The sequence below is a fragment of the Pseudoliparis swirei genome, chromosome 20, assembly GCF_029220125.1.
Source record: "Pseudoliparis swirei isolate HS2019 ecotype Mariana Trench chromosome 20, NWPU_hadal_v1, whole genome shotgun sequence".
Classification (NCBI taxonomy): Eukaryota; Metazoa; Chordata; class Actinopteri; order Perciformes; family Liparidae; genus Pseudoliparis; species Pseudoliparis swirei.
Window position 1 is genome coordinate 15084645 of NC_079407.1, and position 20937 is coordinate 15105581.

General features: G+C 42.1%; 1 protein-coding gene across 1 annotated transcript in view; it reads right to left on the bottom strand.

The window, feature by feature from the left end:
- Nucleotides 1-20200, bottom strand: part of gbe1b (glucan (1,4-alpha-), branching enzyme 1b) — a 74239-nt gene extending 54039 nt beyond the window's left edge. The window contains exons 1-4 of the mRNA XM_056441438.1: nt 19797-20200; nt 4927-5096; nt 2712-2827; nt 683-808 (exon numbers count right to left, since the gene is read on the bottom strand). Of these exons, the coding sequence (XP_056297413.1) occupies nt 683-808; nt 2712-2827; nt 4927-5096; nt 19797-19894 (510 nt within the window). The 5' untranslated portion in view covers nt 19895-20200. The remainder of the gene's footprint in view (nt 1-682; nt 809-2711; nt 2828-4926; nt 5097-19796) is intronic.
- Nucleotides 20201-20937: the final 737 nt, after the last annotated feature.

Consider the following 20937-nt stretch of genomic DNA (forward strand, 5'->3'; position numbering starts at 1 on the left):
GATGAATAAAGCGAATATACTGCCAGTACGAGGGCTCCTCTAATTAAAATGATGCTAAATAACAAGCGATAAAAAGGCAAGGTGGTCTTTAATAGCCTCTTATTATTTTGCTTCTGCACACTTGTGCTAAGAGCGTCGAGTATTGAGACACATTCAGACCCTCTCAGCATCAAGCACACACTTCAACAATGGCCACGACCGCTGTGGATACGAGATGTCAGACCGATCTCAAATGTAATTGTATGTTTCACGCCGCAAGCGGACACCGAGCTCACCCAACACAAAGGCATTCTAGTGCCATCACAGGAGTGTAGCTTGATAAAGCATTTCCTTTTTATTCTATTTTAGCCATCAAACCATGAAAGTTGTGAGGAGACTTTCAGAATTATGCCTACATTTTTTCATACGAGAAAAAAAAAGGATCCGCTCATTTTAAACTGATTTTCACACCAATGTTACCTTCCATGGGATCTAAATCCAACCATTTGTTGAATTTTGCTCTTGGAAGGAGACACAGATTCTGATGTTTGCATTAAACAATGTCCTCTTTCAATATTGGCAGCTCAGAAAACCCTTCCAGTAACAAAAATTGTTGAATGATTGCACTGCATTGGTGTTTTTCAAATTTTATTTATTCTTTTTTTCCCAGATTTCTGCCTTTCTTTAAATGAGGAAAACTTACAGTATAGGGCTGAGGCGGATCCCAGTGAACCCAGTCGTAGACGACAGCCTTCTCCTCCCTGGTCACATATTTTGCCCAGGGAGAGATTCGGTACAGCCGCTCACCCTTCTTGGTGTGAACAACCACCTAGAAAACAAAGAAGAAGAAGACAAATTAGTGTTGTGTTATAGCTCGGCATTTAAACAATGAAAGATAAGTGGTATTTTACATAAGCTGAGAGGACACACACACAGTGGGTGGAAAAAATGAATCCAAAATGACATCATTGGGAAAAAAAAGAAAATAATTAGCCAGGAATAACAGTCATTAGGTATAAGAGTTCTGGTCTTCAGGGTCCTCCGATTCTGGTGTGTCCTGTCCCTGGATGTCCACAACTTTAAAACATCAGCATTTATTAATATCCTCCAGACAGAAAATGCTTGCATCATAAACATTTTTTTTTAATGTGCCATTATTCCCCATCTATTATACAGAAAGAATGGTGCAAATTGTTCAACCAATAAACAAAATATTTTTCGACATGTCAACATGAAAATCACTGCTCATCCAGGAAGAAGCTCCCCGCTAACATAAAAATATCAGCTTTAAACCCATTATACTTTGCTTCCAGAGACACAATACAAAAGCCACAGTATTGAACAGAGAAGTTGGTGTGGGGAATATGTATTTAATGGTAATTATCCTGTGTTTTTTTCTTTCTTTTCCTCTTGGTATTAACACAGCCACTTACTGGCTCATCTTGAGCGTGGATTTGAGCCAGGGAGCAATTTAGAAAAGTAGGACATCTAAATCATTATCCCTCACTTCTTGTCTATTATGTTTGCAATTCTGGACTGGAAGGGGGTCAAATAAGTATAGTTTGGAAATCTAACTGAAAAGTTATTTTGCCTCCATCAGTCAAAAAGCCAAAGGACGAAGCCAGCGTGAGAGTTGGAAAAGCCCAACAAGAAATCGATCCTGTAGCGTTAGCCGCAGTATGTGTTCGCCTCGCTTTGTCCCCTGCAGAAACCGGCATTAGAACCCAACTAATTCTGGCTTCTGTTGTAAAGTAACGACTGTTCCAATGCCACCGGCAAGTGAGCCGTAGGACAGACCCCCTCTGGGGTTTTTTTCATTATGGCCAGGCCACCTAGGGGTTAGCTGCCTGGCTCCCCTGATGACATGCTTCACAATTTATAGGATTAGTAAAAGATCGTTAGATAAATGGACTGGCATATAGCCTGAGAGAGCGGTGGTCCTTCAGATAAATTGGCCAGCATTAGTAATATTAAAGAAAAATCAGACTGCTGGGTGGGGGTGCAAGAACAGGAAAAACAAAAGCTGCTCTACATGAGAGTGATTGGAGCTCAGCTCGTGCTTCCACGAGAGAGTGCTGTGGAACTAATTCTGAAGTGGAGCTCGCAGCAGGACAGCCATTCATAGGCAGCGGGGGTGCACAAAGAAAGGCCAGGTGCCAGCTTTTCCATCTGCTTCTTATCGTCCTTAGACTGACCTCCGCTGACAATGGGAGCTGGGCAACCTGTCCAGGGCACTGGACTGTGCCAGCAATGACCCGGTCCCAAGGAGAGTGTTGCCACGGTGCCGTCCGATCCACGCCTGGCATCTCATTGCGGAATCATTTGTCATTCACGCCATTTTCTTTGGAGACAATGCATAATGGGTCTTTTGCATTTAACCCTGATGAATTATTGACCAGAGGTTAAGAACAATCACGTAGAAGTGTTTTTTCATGCACAGACAAACACGGCACCGTGTGCTGAGGGAGAGCTGGCACAGACGGGAGCTGAAATAAAAGCCATCCGCTGGGCTCCTCGGGTGTATCTACCCTCCGCTGAGCAGATTGTGTACATGCAGTAATCTCCCTTCTCGCCCGCGCTGAGAGTATGGCATGTTGCTGACGGCGACACGCCAGGTTTTCACTTGGTCAATAAGACACCACACATGACATCTCCCTCGCACATTACAGTGACAGGTCCCCCGTACCGGAGCAAGACGCCGCCTGCTAAAGCATGAACATGTTCTGTACTACCTTGAGTTTGGTGTTATGGGCCACAGCTGGAGTCCTGTCATGCTTGGGTGGTAGAATCAGTTCCCACTTGCCAAACTCCTTCTTGGTGTAGGGGTGGGTGAATTTGTTCCAGTCATCTATAGGGGAGCACGGCAAAGGATTCAAATTAATTGGTTTACAACACAGAGCCAGACATCATTCTGATTAGCTGTGTCGTGATGAAAGAGAGCCATATGATCATAGATGCCGAAGTCGGTACATGAATCTCTCTTGGTATGAAGTGATCACAATATCTCCCCCCCCCCCCCCCCCGCTGTCTCATTATGCATAATTGTGTCTGGTTGTTTTTATATTCCGCACTGCTCGCGTCTATCCTGCGACTTTCGCAACAGTGAGAAAAGCAGCGGGGTCAGTCATCTAAAAGCAAAACTGATAAAATACCACTTCACTGCTCCTTGAATTATATCTCCGGAGGGACCGACAAAGAGGTGTGAAATTCATAACCCTGCTGATACCACATTAACAATCATCATTGACTGACTGGAATATATCCAGACACTAAACATCTACCTCGGCGTGTCAATTTAGGATGTCGTTTTTATTCAGTAATCTACATCGGTTTGCTATTCATGAGCAGAAACAAGCAGAGGATGGGAATTGAATCACAAGAGATGCTCCAGAAGTGACCGGGCACAACACCAGCACTTTCCACTGGCAGGGCAGGCCCAGTCATATTTTTTCACACTTTATTTTATCTCCCTTTGCTTAAACTGCTCTACAGAAACAGTGCATTATGCATCCAACCTGCACCATGGACATGACTGGGGCTGCTGGGCTGTTTCCACATTTACTACGAAATTGAAATCAAATAATATGACTGAGCCGTGTCAAAATGCAATCTCACAGAATTGAATGCTGGAATTGAGCTGTTGCCCAAGGTCCTGGGAAGATAATTAAAAAAGGAAAAGTCACAGGGGGAAATATGGAAAGAGGGAAGCGACAGAACTAAGGAGCACAAAAAAAAGTGTAGGGACAATAGACAAATCTCCAGTTTTGCACACAACATCCATCTGAGGGAATTATTATTACTAGCATTTGCTTTTCTTTATCATTACCTGCAGAATGTCAGTTCAGAATGTCCGCGGCACAGAGGCGAGAGCTTGTGCTGTGGCCTGGCATAGCAAATAGTATTGGAGTTATGTGCACAGGTTTTAATGATTTCACCATCCTTCTTGTTGTTGTTTCTTCTATTATTACATTGTTTGTTTGTCCATAATATATTACTACTGGCATGTGTAAAAAATGCATTAATATAGTTGATAAAGGAAAGAAAATGACACAGGGTTTTTATAACCTTGTACATATGCTTGATAGATGAAAGCCAAGTCTCATTTAATCGCGTTAATGATGACACAAATAAATAATCTTGCATAATTTTCACAGCCCACATTAAAAGAAAATAACACTCAAAAGACTATTAACCTGAAATTACTTTCAAAGTTGGCACCGGGGGGGAATAAGAGATTTCAGTGCATTCACAGAGGTTGCACTCTCTCAACAACTTTGCAGGCGATGATGAAATAACCAGCTACTGAAATATTAACGAACACTGCCACATTCAAAAGAACCCTTTTCAGGATAAAAGTTATCCCGTGTCATCAATATTTTTCACATTTACTATCCCAGGTTGGTTGATCAAAAAGGCTGCTACCCTTGTGCCGCACCCTTGAGGCCTCTTTGTGTTCAAGTGATCAACAATGTCACATTTCTTATTTAATGCACAGCGAAGATATGCACCCTTTCTCTACTGTTCCAACGCTAAAATCCCTTTGTCTTTTTCAGGCCCCGAACAGTGAAGGTAACTTAATTATAAAGTGTTATTTCTTTTCATTGATTGCTTTTTTACAACTAGACTGAAGGACACTTACATCCATCAGCCTGCTGCAGGCTTTTTAAAAAACACAAATAAAAAACATTTCTGAATAGACTCATTATTTTTGTACTAATGGCAAAAACAATAATTCTAGAGGTTAACACGCATAGTTTCAGCTTTAATTCCAGGGTGTTTGCATTCACATTGGATTATATTTTGTAAGAATTGGGACACCTTAACATGCGTGAGTAGATAATAAATGAGCAGCACTGAAACTCGTACAGTACAAGCTTGAGAGAAACTACCTCGATCACACAGCTGACATGTTCAGGAGCTGACAGGAGTTCTCCTCAGGATACTTACTGAAGTCCCCGGTGAGAAAGAGGGCCTCTGCAGCAGGAGCCCACTCCTTAAAAAACAGGCTGTCGTCAGGCTGTCGCTGCACACCGAAGGTATTGTAGCTGCGTGTGAACCGGTCAAAGCCTCCTTCCGTCTCTTCCAGCTGGAAAAGCTGCTTCTGTAGCAGCTCATACCTTCAGAACACACACACAAGTTGATTGGGTCCAATGGAATAACTCGCCACTAAAAGCACAGATACCTCCAATGGTTTATATCATCAGTGATGTTGAATCAATTTCACTCCATCACGTTTTTTTGACAACCCCCCCCACCCCCCCCCCCCCGAAGAGCATCGACTGCATTCGGGTCTGTTAGGTGTGGGAGGAGAGTGAAATGCCAGTAAATGGAGATAACAGTGCAAGAGTTGCTATAGCTTTCTCTCAGTGTCACTGCTGAATGTCAACTAAATATATTGAACCAAAGGATTTGCATCAGGTAACGTCGACTCAAAAAAGGCAAAATCAATGCATTTCATTCACCGGTCCAGTTTTAATATTTTGTGCTATTTTGCTTCCATAACATGACTTTAAACACGTCACATTATTTCAGACTACTGGAAAGATATTATCCAATAAATACACCTTTAGCTATTTATACTTTGTCCATTTGCATATGTAGACCTCTCCTAAAAAAAAAATTGTTGTCAACAGACAACATTTCACATATTTGGGTACACAAATGTACCCCATTTACCTGTACTGTCTCACAACATGCAAGACATTTTACAATACATCACTTTTAAGATGCTGCATGTAGCATCTAGCTGTGAGGTTGCAGATTACAACCAACTGAAAAGTCCCTTGTGTGACAAGCCAATCAGAGAACGACAGCAACCCATGTAGAAAACGTTAAAAGGCAAATGTCTATAGCTAGGTGCTTGTCAGCATTTGCTTTGTCCTTTCTGGGCTACTGTAGAAACATGGCGACCAGTTCCATGTAAAGAACAAGCTCCTGAGATCATTGTATGGTATCAAAAACCTTATTTAACCCTGGGTTGATTGCTGTGTATGTCCCTGTTCAAATATATAAATGAAAATTCTCAGGTGAATATACACTTAACATGAATCATATAGAATATTTATAAGTATGTTCTCCTAACACAATGTTCCTTTAAAAGAAGTTTCCTATAATTGAGGATGTTCTCATACTGCGAGCCAGAAATCTCCACTCCAGGAGCACTTGCATGCACCAGACTTAGCCGTTTCATTACCATCTAAATTCTTAAGGCTTTTGCACATGGTTGTATTCATCCATCATTCGTAGCTCCCTTAAAACATTGCAACAATTGAAGGATAAAGATAAATCCAATGTTCCCTCAGCAAAAAGCCTCGAGTCTAATATTTCAACAATCAGAACAAATATTTTAAACCTGGCTTTATGGTAGAATAGCTCATTTTCATATTTAAACATACATTTTCAAAAAAATTACATTGCAAAAAAAGATGTATTGCATGCAAGTAATCTGAGGAAATAATGGTGATACCTGTTCATTTTTTCTTCTTTTTGTAACCCTTTTCACCTGGGAATATATACTGTATCTCTAAAATATTCCAGCACAAGTTTAGCAGTAGACGTCGCTGCATTTTAATATTTCCATGCCAACGCTCGCTTTAATGTCCATACCACGGGGTGCAAACCTACCTCACTTCTTCCACAATGTGTAACTATTCTGTTTGTTATCTTTAACTGGGAAGGATAGACAAATTACTTTGCAATTTATCTCACTTAAGTTCCTTCCAGCTGGAGTCCATATCAGCCCCCACTCCCACCCTTCTTCCCAGTACAGAAAGCCTCTTTCAGCCAGCAGAGTTAAGTGCACTCTCTCCCCTTTAGCCCTGAAGCCAAGCTCAGACTAGCCTGTGAATGCCCTGGGGCTGGTGATGATGGGCTGAAGTAACAGCGCCATTTCTCAGCAGCTGCTCCATGTGTTGAGCTTAGTGGATCCAGGCAGTACTTGCCAAATGTAAACCTTTAAATTCCAACCAATGATGCCACATACAGTCGTATGCAAAAGTTTGGGCACCCCTGATAATCTCCATTACTTTCATCTATAAATTGTTGGGCATTTGGATCAGGAACTTCTTTGTCATATATATAATACTTCATGGACACAGTGATATTTTAGCAGTGAAATAAGGTTTATTTGAGAAACAGAAAATATGCCATATGCATCATAAGAGAATTAGACAGGTGCATAAATTTGGGCACCCCCAACAGAAAAATCACATTAATATTTAGTAGAGCCTCCTTTTGCAAAAATAACAGCCTCGAGACGCTTCTTATAGCCTCTGATGAGTGTCTGAATTCTGGATGAAGGTATTTTGGACCATTCTTCCTTACAATACATCTCCAGTTCAGTCAGGTTTGATGGGTGCCTAGCGTGGACAGCCCGCTTCAAGTCACCCCATAGATTTTCAATTATATTCAAGTCTGGTGACTGGGATGGCCATTCCAGAACATTGTAGTTGTTCCTCTGCATAAATGCCTCAGTGGATTTGGAGCGATGTTTCGGGTCGTTGTCCTGCTGGAACACCCAACTCCGCCGTAACTTCAGCTTTGTTACAGATTCTAGAACATTATTGTCAAGAATTTGCTGGTACTGAGTTGAATCCATGCGACCCTCAACTTTAACTAGATTCCCAGTACCTGCACTAGCCACACAGCCCCACAGCATGATGGACCCCACACCAAATTTGACTGTGGGCAGCAAGTGTTTTCTAGGAATGCTGTGTTCTTTTGCCTCCATGCGTAACGCCTCTTGTTGTGACCAAAAGCTGTAGCTTTGTCTCATCAGTCCACAGCACTTTGTTCCAAAATGAGCCTGGCTTGTTCAAATGTAGTTTTGCATACCTCAAGCGAGCCTGTTTGTGGCGTGTGTGCAGAAAAGGCTTCTTCCGCATCACTCTCCCATACAGCTGTTCTCTGTGCAATGTGCGCTGAATGGTGGAGCAATGCACAGTGACACCATCTGCAGCAAGATCACCTTGCAGGTCTTTGGAGGTGGTCTGAGGGTTGTCCTTGACCATTCTGACCATTCTTCGCCTTTGCCTCTCCGATATTTTTCTTGGCCTGCCACTTCTGGCCTTAACAAGAACTGTGCCTGTTGCCTTCCATTTCTTAATAACATTCCTCACAGTGGAAACTGATAGCTGAAACCTCCGGGATAACTTTTGTAGCCTTCCCTAAACCATACTGCTGGACAATCTTTGTTTTAGATCATCCGAGAGCTGTTTTGATGCCCCCATGTTGCCACTGTTCAGAGGAGAATCAAAGAGAAGCACAACTTGCAATTGGCTTCCTTAAATACCTTTTCTAATGATTGGATGCACCTTTCTATGGAATTGAAGGCTTAACGAGTTAATCAGACTAATTATGTGTTGCAGTTAATCAGCGATTTAGTAGGTACAGGTATTCAAATCAACAAAATGATAAGGGTGCCCAAACTTTTGCACAGCCTATTTTTCACATTTGATTTAATTGCACACAACTAAATACTGCTACACTAAATATCTTTGTCTGGGAAACACCCCAGCACTCAGTGTTAACTAGAAAATGAATATTACACAACTGTGATCTTTTTTTGGTGAAGACAGAGTAAATTATCATGCAGCCTCAGAGGGGTGCCTAAACTTTTGCATACGACTGTACCTCCTTTGCCACCATTTCCAGAAAATGCTAAACAGAAGGACAAAGGGAAGATTTCACGAAGGGCTAGAGCTCCTCTGCCACAATATGAACAGGCATGAAAGTCACGCCTATGATTATAACACGTGAGTTCCAGAAGGTTGGACCGGCGAGGATGGCGAGCTAAAATCCTGTGGCTGCAGTATTCTCCGCACATCTCCTGTGTCTGCTTCCACATGAGATTGCAGCGAGGAGGTGAGACCACACATCACAAATGAATTGTGCGCCTATAAAAAGGAACAAAGTGCAGAGTCTACAGAGTGACCATTTCATCACAAACAGCAAGCCTTTATTCCCCTGGCACTGAATAATAATATAAAAGGCACGTCAAGGTTAAAATAGCAGACTGTTGTGTCCCTGTATTCAGTTGAAGCCGTCACATTTATTTGAAGGTTATGAGGTTCCACCGCCATGAATGCAATGTTCAAACCTATTAAAACTACAGGCAATTCCTGTGTTTACATGTCACACTAAACGTAACAACAGAGCAGATAAATAACGGATCTCAGTTTAATAGTCATGTGCCTGTCAAATGTTGAGGAGCATCTATTTTGTCTTAGGCTTGAAACCAAAAAGTGCAGGATTTATGGAAAAATATCCCCATCTTTAAAAGGATTCAGCTCGCATGACTTTTTTTTTTGTGCATCGCTGTCAGTCCAAGTTCATTCATTAGCTATAATATTGCTCAAGTCGGACATTTCGAGTCTAGACTATAGAGATATTCAGTCAGTGTTAAGTTTTTCAGAAATATTATGAGCACCTTGAATCTTAAGGTGAGAATCAATAGTTCCAAAATGATGCTACCCTTAAGTTTCCCTCACAAATGAATTTCCTAATTGCAATTCAAATAAATAAGACTAATCTCAGTGTTTAGGGAGAAGGTTGGACACATGTTGAATTAAACATTCACTAAAAGTAAAAAGTGATGTACTGCATTATAATGTGCCACTATCTTATCATAATAAATCTTCGTTAATTTTTTTCTTTTTACCTCCTGGGAACGGTGGAGGCTTTAACCACAAGTTTATATGGCAAACTCAACACACCTGGCAGACATGGAGAAACATTATCATCATTAACATTAATGTAGTCGTGTTTTTCTCCAACTGACTAATACAAATTCAACATTCAGAGTTTTGCTCTCCGCCAACTCCTGAAGGAAATATTTGGCTCTTTAGCAGCTAAATACTCCACTATGTTCCCCAGATTGTCCCGAGCTGAGTCTGGCTGCCACTTGGAGCTGGGCAGAGAGGCTACAGCGGGTTTATCAGATCTTTTTGCTGAAAATAGCTGCCTGCTGTGTCGATAAAGGACACTGATGAGTTCAGTCAGACTGAACCAGAGGAGTAAGGATACAGTGCGGCCATGAAACCAAAGAGCTAAAACACGCTGAATCCCTCCTTAGATCCGATAGAGCAACTAAACCCTGAGCGCCTCCTGTTGCTGTCATGTGACCCATCGTTAATGGGAAGATGTGATGGAGCAGATTTATCAAATACACAACCTTCAAAAGATCAGTTATGCATGCCTTTATTTTCGCACTACCGCTTCCCAATGGAACACAGCAATATTTAAAAAACACTGCTGCTCATTGTCAAGAAGTAGTACACGACGAGAGACACTACGAATCCCCGTCGCCACAAATTACAAAAGAGTCTGGTTCTGTATCCTCGTCAGTGGTCATAGAGCAACAGGAGATTATAGATGGAGGCACAGATTACAGTCCTGGCACTCTTATCTCTCTCCATTTGGATAACTCTTCTCTATCTGTATCTGGTGTTGGACTTCTGCCGTAGTAAACGCTCTCCTCCGGTACCAGTGAGCATCCAGGGACTGGACATTGAGATTGTAAAATCTCACAAGTACCTGGGTGTTCACCTGAACAATAAACTGGAATGGGCTGATAATGCACATGCACTTTCTAAAAAGGGACAGAGCAGACTTTTTCTGCTGAGGAGACGGAGGTCTTTTGGAGTGCAGATTTGCCAAGAATCTCAGTGAGTTCCGCTTTCCTTCTGTTGCCCTTCAAAATAAGAGCTCAACATTGAGCATTAATTGAGAGTGGCCGTATCAAGCCTGCAACCTTGTTTTTAAAAGAGTTGTCGTGGAAAGCTCATTGCAGCATATAATAATGATAAAACGTGATGACTCACACATATCTGCACTCGTTTTGTTTTGTAAAGGTTGCACTTTATTGTTGTTATCTTGAAAATATTTGTAGTGCAAAGCTTGTTAATTGCAGCCAAAATAAGCTATTTTTTGCCAAATATTAGGGGGTTTTGCACAGATAAAACTGTATTTGTATTAGGGTTGGGTACCGGAAACCGGTGCCAATATGGTACCAGTTCCAATACAACCGGTATTACCCGGACCGAAACGCAACGCACATTTCGGTGCTTCTTTCCGGTGCCTGAGCCGATTGAAATTGAATAAAACTATTGTTGTGAACTTCTCAGGTGACTCCGCCCTGTCAGCAGGTTACGAGCCTCTCATATTTAACTTTGACAGCGGAGGCATGCGCCGTGTGTGACTGCGTGAGCCCGTGTGGAGCACACCAGCGTCAGGCTGGGCGCGATGGGGAGACCGTCACCGGTCCCCCTGAACACGTGGAGACCGATGATGACGAGCAGCCTGAACTCAGATTAGTACCGTATCGTTGATTGCAAGTCTTGCATTCATAAAAGTAGGCCAAGAAATAATAAATTAGCCATTATAACCATGTTTAAGCTAGCTCGTAGCTAGCTACGAGCGTGACAGTCTGCTAGCAGATGTGTTGATGTCCAGCGATCCCGGCTGTATACCCGGTGTTACCGGGAATATAATGACGGAGGAATAAAGACCGTGGGGCATCACTTTGTTTCAGTGTAACTCTCGCTGTCGGAAGCAAAACTTTATTTGTCACGTGTCATCTTCAGTACCTCTGATTGGTTGTTCTCTTTGCCCATCAAAACAGTGACAGGATTAACCCTATAAAGTCTGCACATGACAATACATATCACATCATATAATGGAGAACATATCTTGTGTATGTTAACAGTCTGATATCCGTTGTTTGTCAGTGCTCCATGATAACGGCTTCTACAGGGAATATGGCCAAAGAGGTTTTTAATGTCCTCATTGTGCGTAAAAAAAAAAAAATATCGGTTCAGGCACCGTTTAGGCACCGGTATCGTTTTAAAAGTACCGGTATCGGAAAAAACCCAAACGATACCCATCCCTAATTTGTATTCTAATAGAGTGATTGAAAACGGATTAGTTTTTTGTCTGACGGAGCAATCTGGTTTAATGAAAGTGATTGCAAAATATTAGGAGTCACAAGAAGTTGTTATTTCAATACAAATTCAGCATGGACCATTTTGTTACAATTTTGTTGGGGCGGTGGGGTACGAACATCTTTCTTCCTCCAAAGTGGGGCACCACAGAAAAAGTTAGAGAACCACTGCTTTAATCTGTTGAATACACTTCAATTACTACCTATATTTGTATTCCTCTGTATATTAAATATTGTTACTGTATTTTATTTGTATTACTGCTCTACTATGCTGTGATCCTGCAATTTCCCCACTGAGGGACTAATAAAGGAATATCTTATCTTATCTATACAGGAGAAAATGTCATGCGGCAAAACTGAGATATTAGACCCGCATATTACTGCACACAGCAAAATTGCAAGTGACAGACATCAACATCCCGTCAAATAAGTTCGGTGTCAGCTACATTTTCGCTTCGTCTCACGTCAACACAATTTTCCCAGAGAACTTGTCAGATCGTAACGTTGCAGAGAAAAACGCCTTCAAATTGGATCGTGTTGATATTCACAAACAAGAGGAAACTTTAAATGAGTTCCAGTCACGAGCTGAGACTTGGACTATGAAGCGACTGAAAGCGGGATTAGTGGAGAAGAGCTGGGCTCAGCAAGCACAAGAGAAAGCCAAATTGGTTAGTAGGAGATATTCCAGAGGTGCTGGTGTAAATGAGTGTGTGAAGATCTCATTGAGGATGTGAGGGTGCTCCACATACCACACCAGTTGGGGCGCACTCTCCTGAAAAAGAGAATGAGGCTCAGCTGGAGAGACTGGTTCTAAAAAACAGTGAGGAGCAGCAGAAGATCAATCATCTGCAGAAACAAAAAGGAGAAGATCTCCCTTCCTCAGGGCTCCAGAGGAGCTCAAACAAGTCTCACGAGAGACTGAACTAGTGGGAAAAGAAGCAGCGCAGCATTAAATCCCAGCTAGATCTGGAGACAAAAAGTCCAAGAAGGAAAGTTGGACCTCAGAGCTTTTTTCATGCCTGGCCCCAGTGGAAGACCAGTTGCACCATTTCACCAAACATCCCGTGGTAGGAGGATGTCTCACCTCATTGTCCTCCTGCGGCAACTTCTTATAAGCATTGTTAATCATGGTGAGCTTTTTCTTGGATTAAAAAACACGGGCAAAGTAGAGAACCTTTGCCTCATGGTTGTATGTGGAACTGGCCTAAAGAAAAAAGCTTGACTTGATTAGTCATTCCACAGTTTCTAGAAATTGTAAGTTTGGTAAAACTTTCTATAAAGCCCCCGTCTATAATGCACTATAAACATACTCAGCCCGTAAAGTCCTATAATGTGCATATAGCACTGTACAATTATAGTTCAACACACTCATAAACATTTTTAGGCTTCAACTGCAACCCAACAGTATTTTGTCATGACGTAGAAGGTGAAGTATTGTACTACATCATTTCAATATTTCCATAACGCATTTCATCACTGTTAAAATGAATTGTATCGTCTAAACTACTCTGAGTGGTCATTGTTTGCTTCAGGTAGATTCATTTTACAATAATTCAAATTCCTAAGGTCAACCCAAGTTTATTGAATAGTCTGGTCAATTTCAGCAAATACAATTGCATCTCTTAGAGAAAAAGGATTTAATTTGTTTTGCTTCGTTCTCTAGAATGTTGGACTTATCTTCATCACATGTGAAAGGAATCATTGGGCTAGCTTTATGGTGACCAAATTAATCAAATGGATGGATTAAAATGACGAGGCGGATAAATCAGAGAAATCAAGTCAGATAAAATAATTGTTCTGACCCCTCGTTCTTCAAACAAAAAGCTCTGCATCTGATAGATAGGGTGGCTTATCTATTTTCCATCATATCTTCAACAAAAATTGATGAGAGGTCGTAGCAGTCAGAATTTAAAATCTGTCGTCGTGACTATAATCCACTTTTTAAATTCTCCCCATGGAGCAGCTGCACTTTGTAACCTGTTCTTTAACTCACCGTTAGATAATCGAGCTTCTAAATGTAGAGTGCGTGTCCGTGTACGACTGATGGTGACAGCTGAAGCACAGAGGTGTCAGGACCATCCACAACAGCCTGAAAAAGCACGAGGAGAAAAATGCTTGAACTCTCCTCCAGATCTGAGCTCGCCTACAGGGCTTTCATAGGGCCCCGGCAGCAAGGTGACTTCCAAATAATGCCATTAAAGTCCTTCTTTGACTCTACATTAATGAGGCTAAAGAGGGACCTGCACGATGAGGGTGATTGATGACAGCGATACTTCCCAGCTCACCTCATACCTTTGTTGACCCTCAAGCAAGGTGACAGGAAAATGAATGCTGCCCTTTAACGAAGGCACATAAAACATTCACTTATTACAATAGTTTCAGGAAGATGATCCAGTCGGTCTAATAATTCCCATTGAGGAACTGTAAATTGCCTTTTTTTTCTCTCGCTTATTTTCAATCCCTGTATTTTAGCTCTTTGCTTTTCAGTCAGAGCCATGCATTTGTATTCATCACTTCAAACTCAAGAATCCAGTCTGCTTTAAATATATTGCATCACCATCACAAGCATAAGACTCAGACTTATTACTGTATTTTCACTTTGAAATGAGTTGCGATGACACTCAAGTCTTTGCAAAAACTCGTTGCCGCAATAAGCATTCCCAATGCTCCATACTTTCATTTGGTCCAATTTAGGAGATGCGGAGCCACGAGCTGCAAACTCCTTGCAGAACCTCCTGTAGCCTTGTGCACCAGGAAGGGTACATACTGAAGCATGTCAACAGAGCACTGCTCACTGTGCATCAAGGGTTTTATTCCCATTTATTCTGAAAGTAGCTTCCTGATGAAATAAAATGAGAACTCCCCACAAACCCACCGAACAACTCATTAGGATGGGAGGCCTGCTAAATCGTCTGGAGTCCTTCTTTCACACCAGATACGCCGGGCCATATCTGGTGTGAAAGAAAGTTCAACAAAGCTGAGATGTGAAGGTAGCCTTGACATGGCCGTGCAATCTAAGGCATCAGCCTGCATGGTCATAGGTCTCTTCCCGATAAGCCAGATGAATTCTGAGCACCGTGCAGCCGGACGAGGGGACTCAGCATGACACCGCAGCCGGAGAAAGCTCTCAATTGCTATGCCCGTGCTCATGGTGTGGTGTTTGGGCCATGGGACATCGAGGGCTTATGCAGAATTAACCTTCACACAGCAGTGCTCCTGCATTTAAAATAATGTATGTGCTAGTTTCATCTGCGTGACAGGTGTTTGAGACACGTCTGTGGCTCTGTGAAGCCGAGCGATCCCAAGCTGTGTCTTAGATAGAGCTGACGAGACTAGAGCCCCACTCACATGCTTCAAATACAAAGCAGGGGGTCCCTTACCTGCCACATTAGAGACAAGATCGGACATGGTAATGAAATAGATTAAACCAATGTGGCCCCTCAGCCAAATTGTGAGGGCTAGTGTGGGGAACGACCCAACAGTGAGTAGATACCGTAACAATGAACGCTGCACATCATTATCGCTGTCTGCTTGTGAGTGAAAAACATCACACTCAATTTTTTATCAAGACATCCAGCAGGTGAGGCTAATGCAACAGGTGTGGAATTGAGCTAAATAATTACACTGTCATTGGGTGAGCCCGAGCCATACGGCCTTACACCCTTTAACAGTCTGTTTATCAGGTTAAAACCAGAACTCACAGTAGTTTTTAAAAAAGAGCCACGAAAACCAAAAAGATTAACCTAATTTTAGAGCCTGTGCAGACTATTGATTTAGAGAGTCTATTTACTTTTGGAGATTAGAGTCGGCACAAGGTCAACTGAGGGACACAAGTTTAGTATTTTCAGGTATCTGTGAGGAGAGGCAATAAAAGTTCATATGTGTGTCAGTGTTCACTTAAAACTAATGTCCAGTCTCTAGATTTCCTGTAAATATTCTCCAAACTATTTTGATGCTAAAACTGACACAGAATAAACGGTGTGTTTATTCAGGGTCAGTTTTAGAAACAGATGTTTCTTAACTTTAAGTTTAGAAATGTAAACTTGATGCTGATGAAAAGTTTTAAGTTGCGTCTTTACTCAGTGCATACACGTAAACGTGATCATGGCATACGAGTATGTTTGGTGAGCCCACATCTAATAATCTCCAAATGATGCCACGAGGAACAAGGACAATTTCTTTTAAATTCTGGATTAAAACATGTATGTATAACTTCAGGTGCATAACATTACACATTTAGATCACAAAAGGTTATCATCTGAATGGTTCTGGCCAGTGGCGGTGCGTCCATAGAGGGCGCCGCCCCTCTTAAAATGTTGAGATGAAAAAAAAATGAAAAAAATATAATATATCCTGTCAAAAAACATTATATCCCAAATCATTTAAATAGCAAATATACCGTGTTGACGCGCTAAATGTGTGTGGGAGACAGTAAGCCCCTGTCAACAACCACTTAAGTTAAATGTGACAAATAATATATCGCCACTCATCCTCACGGAGAGAAGCCCCTCCCCATTTTCGGGGCAATGTGTGTGCGGCAGCGAGCAAACATGTCACGGTCGTTTCGCAAGGACGGCTTCTCATTGGCGGATGAAACGTGAATCTTGGGGCGCAAACATTTGCGCCCTGGCCAATGACATCGTTTTTTATTTCACGTGACTGGACTATTCGGATAATCAGAGACCGGTATCGTTCCCTCATCCAGAGAGCTCCACGGAGCTACGAGAGCAGGTTGCTAACCGGAGCTGTTAGCTGGAGGCTCAGTGAGTAATGCGCTGTTTAGTTTCCCCTGTCTGTTGTTCCAAAGTCCTGGGACTGAAACTCTCTGGACTACAACGGGGTGAGGGATCTAAAGAGCTTCAGACAAGTGTAAAGCACAAATCTTGCCACAGTTATCTAGCAAAGAGCATGGAGCTAACTCGCTAACAGCATGAAGCTAACCCTGTTTGCAGAGCAGAGCAGCAGAAGGAGACCGAACTGGCATCGAAAACACAACGAAGAAGTTCTGAAAAACAGACACATTCCCTCAAGAATAATGGAAGCAGGCTGGTTACAGACATGATTGACTTTAACCAGAGAGTTATGGAGAAGTTTGCCAACATTAAAGAGAGGAGGGCTACTTGTCTTTACAGTAGTGGGTCTACTCTGTCAAACACCCAATGTAACATGTGATCTCTTTCTGACTCTATTCTGCTCTGAACCTCTTTCATGTGAGGGTGAAACTCTTTTATATTGTAAACCTCTGAAACCCAACCCAATGTTTCTTAAAGCTGCTCTGAACCTCTCATTCCCAAAGTTACAGTGTGTTGATAGTTGTTATTGGACAGTGTTGAGCACGGTGTTTTCTTGAAATAAAGCTTTGTTTTGTACAATATTCTACTCAAAACCTCTTTTCTTCTCATTGTTGAGTGCTATTTAAACCGCGTTGCCCAACTGCACCCCCCCCCCCCCCCCAAATTCACCAGGCGCCACTGGTTCTGGCTCAACTCTCACATTTTTATAAATACAAAAGACGTCACATTATCCATCAGAACGTTCCTCTTTGGTTTGTGCATTACTCGCACAAATACATGACTCAATTACAAAGACGCATCATGGAAACATTTCAAGCCTTGTCATAAACTATTGGGAGTTGTAGCTTGATACCATCAACCATGAAACTTTGGCAACTGCACAAACAATGTTTTTTTTTTAAATTTTTTTTTTATTTAACCAGGAAATGCCTCATTGAGATTAAAAATCTCCTTTACAAGAGTGTCCTGGCCAAGACAGCAGCAGCAGCACGTCACACAAAGTTCCATACAATACAACATAAAACAGTGACAGACAATATATAAAACGAAAAACTAAATCACAGCATGAATAAAACCAAAACTAAGACTCAAGCCAACACAACCCAGCTCACACAGGAGCACATACCTCCGTCATATAAAACATCGACAGCTAGATGAATTTCCCTCCAATATTTTCAATCTATTTTTAAAAACACCTAAGGAGACCGGCTCCCGGAGACCCAGGTCTGTCTGCAGCAAATTCCAAGCCGCAGGAGCAGCAAACTTAAAACCTCTTTTCCCCATTTCCAAACGGACGTGAGGGACGGAGAGCAAGAGGAGGCCTTGAGCAGAGGTCACAGAGCGAAGATGGTAGCTTCCAGGGTTTTTCAGCTGAATTAGCGTCCAAAGATACGATGGAAGTACGTGGAGAATAGCCTTATAAATAAGGACATGTCAATGATTTTGTCTCCGGATGGACAGAGGAGTCCAACCAACCCTCGCATACAGGGAGCAATGGTGAGTCAGAGCCTTAAGATTTGTGATGAACCTCAATGCTCCATGGTAGACAGTATCTAAGGAGTGGAGACATTGAGAAGATGCATGCATATATAAGACATCACCATAATCAATCACAGGTATAAAAGTAGCAGCAACAAGTCTCTTTTTAGCATTAAAAGAAACGCAAGACTTATTTCAGAAATAGAAACCCAGCCTCACTTTCAACTTCTTAACAAGTTGCTGAATATGAGGTTTAAAAGAGAGAGAGTCATCAATCAAGAATCCCAGGTATTTATATGATGATACAGACTCAATCACATTGCCCTGAAATGAAATCATAGCTGGAAGGTTTAATGGCTTTGTTTTTGAGTTTGTAAACATCATCAACTTCGTTTTATCAGGATTCAACAATAATTTCAACTCATTAAAAGAGTGTTGCACAGTATCGAAGGCTGTTTGTAAGTGTAAGAGAGCCTGATGCTGTGTAGGAGCAGAGCAGTAAATGACAGTATCGTCTGCATAAAAGTGAAAATTGGCATTTGGCACATTTTGACCGATACTGTTAATATAAATTGTGAATAAAAGTGGTCCAAGGACTGAACCCTGTGGCACACCTTTTATTATATCAAGATAACTCGAGGTGATGCCTTCAGCCTGTACACACTGTGATCGGTTTGATAAATAATTTTCAAACCAACAGACAGTATGTTTTGACAGTCCAATAGTAAGAAGTCTCTGCTTCATTACTGCATGGTCGACAGTGTCGAAAGCCTTGGACAAATCAATAAAAAGGGCTGCACAGTGTTGTTTATTGTCCAAAGATTCAATAAAATTAATGTGTGCTGGATATAAACGCAGATTATGAAATGCACTATAGTCCAAACACGCACTTTGCAGCATATGAGATCAGTATGAATCAGTATTTGTGTTGCAGAGCCCTTCACTTGGAAAACCCCCAAAAAACAAGCCAATCACATAGCGCATGTGCACCGATTTGGAAGAGTTTAAACTAAATTAAAAAGCCATTCTCGGACAACTAATGCTTCGATAACAAGCGGACACAATGACGAGGAAAGCGCCTCCTCACCGGGGGCCAAGGCCTGCGGGAGGCAGAGGCTGCTGTGGTGCTGGACCACAGCGATGCTCCGGGTCGAGCTCCAGCACCACAACAGGCGAGGATCAGACAGTTTCAGCCCGAAGCGCCAGCTCACGGCGCAACGTGGACGTCAGCTGACTGAGAAACACACGCTGCTGCCCTCGAACTGTCAAACATAGGAAGTGGAGACGCGGCTCGACTTCTTGGGCAACTCGTCAAATAAAATGCTAGATAGCGGCTCATTTATGTTCCTCTCGTGCGTGCGTGTTATTCAGCAGGCGGGGAGGATGGTGGCAAGCTGCTGACGCACGACCTCCAATCACACCTAATGTCAAACCCGAACGCAGAGGGCGATGGTCTGGCGTGTGGCAAACATCGCTATTAATCTGTTAGTTGTGCATGTTTATTTCAAGACGCGGATGCCATCGTAAACATGGCTTCTGCTCGCTTCGCCGGGGACTGATTTGGGCTCAAATCTGTGCACACAAGCGCCGATTAAGCCGCGTTTTACCTCCGCTTGAAGTCCTTCTCGTACGGTTTGAGACAGGGATCCATTTGGAGCAGGCAGCTGAAGTCAGGAATTGCAACACTATCCTCTCGGTCTGCCATGGTTTCTCCAGACGAAACCAATCGAGCACCGACCGCTGCTGCTCGGATGCACTGACAGCGTGTAGCACCGGGCGCGCAGGCACTGTGCGCATCTTTATAGCATCCGGACACAACAGCGCATCAACGCTGCTTTGCGCCAAGCCCGTCCCATCGCAACGCGCTGTGTTCTCCAGCGGGTGGGAGAGCCGAGCCGAGCCGCGCGGTGCCGGGACACAGTGTAACTTTAAGATGACAGCAGAGGAAGCATCTTGCGCGTCAGAGGGAGACGACTTGGAGTTCTAGACGTGCAGCTTTTTGCAGACTGTAGAATTGACTTTGTGCTTGGAAAAAAAGAAGAAAGAAAGAAAAAAATAGCCTAATTAATACAAACGCAGCGATATAAAAGCCTCAATGTCTCTGGTACTCAAAATTAGGAAAGAATGATTTTTCTCTTATCTCAAGTATTATGAGTGCATTTTGTAATAATATGAGTTGGCATCCAGGATGTTGGTGACCCTGTGACCTTTATTCTAGCTGTCAGGTCAAACTGTCTTGTATGCCAACAACCAATGATAGAAGAAGCAGCACAAACATTACTTGAGTAGTAGTTGAGTAGTAACACTACAGTGCATACATGTAAAAGTAAAAAAACAACAATTTTAGCATCAGGATATATTTGAAGGAAAAATATTAAAACTACTCATTATTTTGAATAGGGTATTATGCAGAAACATTTATTTCATATAGTTAAATGGGAATTAGTGGTGCATTAATATGCATATGGATTTATTATGACAGCTGATGGAGGTGCAGCTTACTTTAATTACATTATAGACTGCTTGCTATTACATTTGTTCCGGGGATCAACAATATGATAACCTTTAATAGTACATTATAATGTATTTGTTGATTATACTTTCTAATATTAATCTGAATCTGCGAAGAAACTAGTAATGTAAATGGTAGAATTATTATAGTGGAATATAGAGTAGATTTATAAAGTAGCATCCAATTGCGCTGAAAACTTGAGTAAATATAATCAGTTTCTTTCCACCTCTAACAAC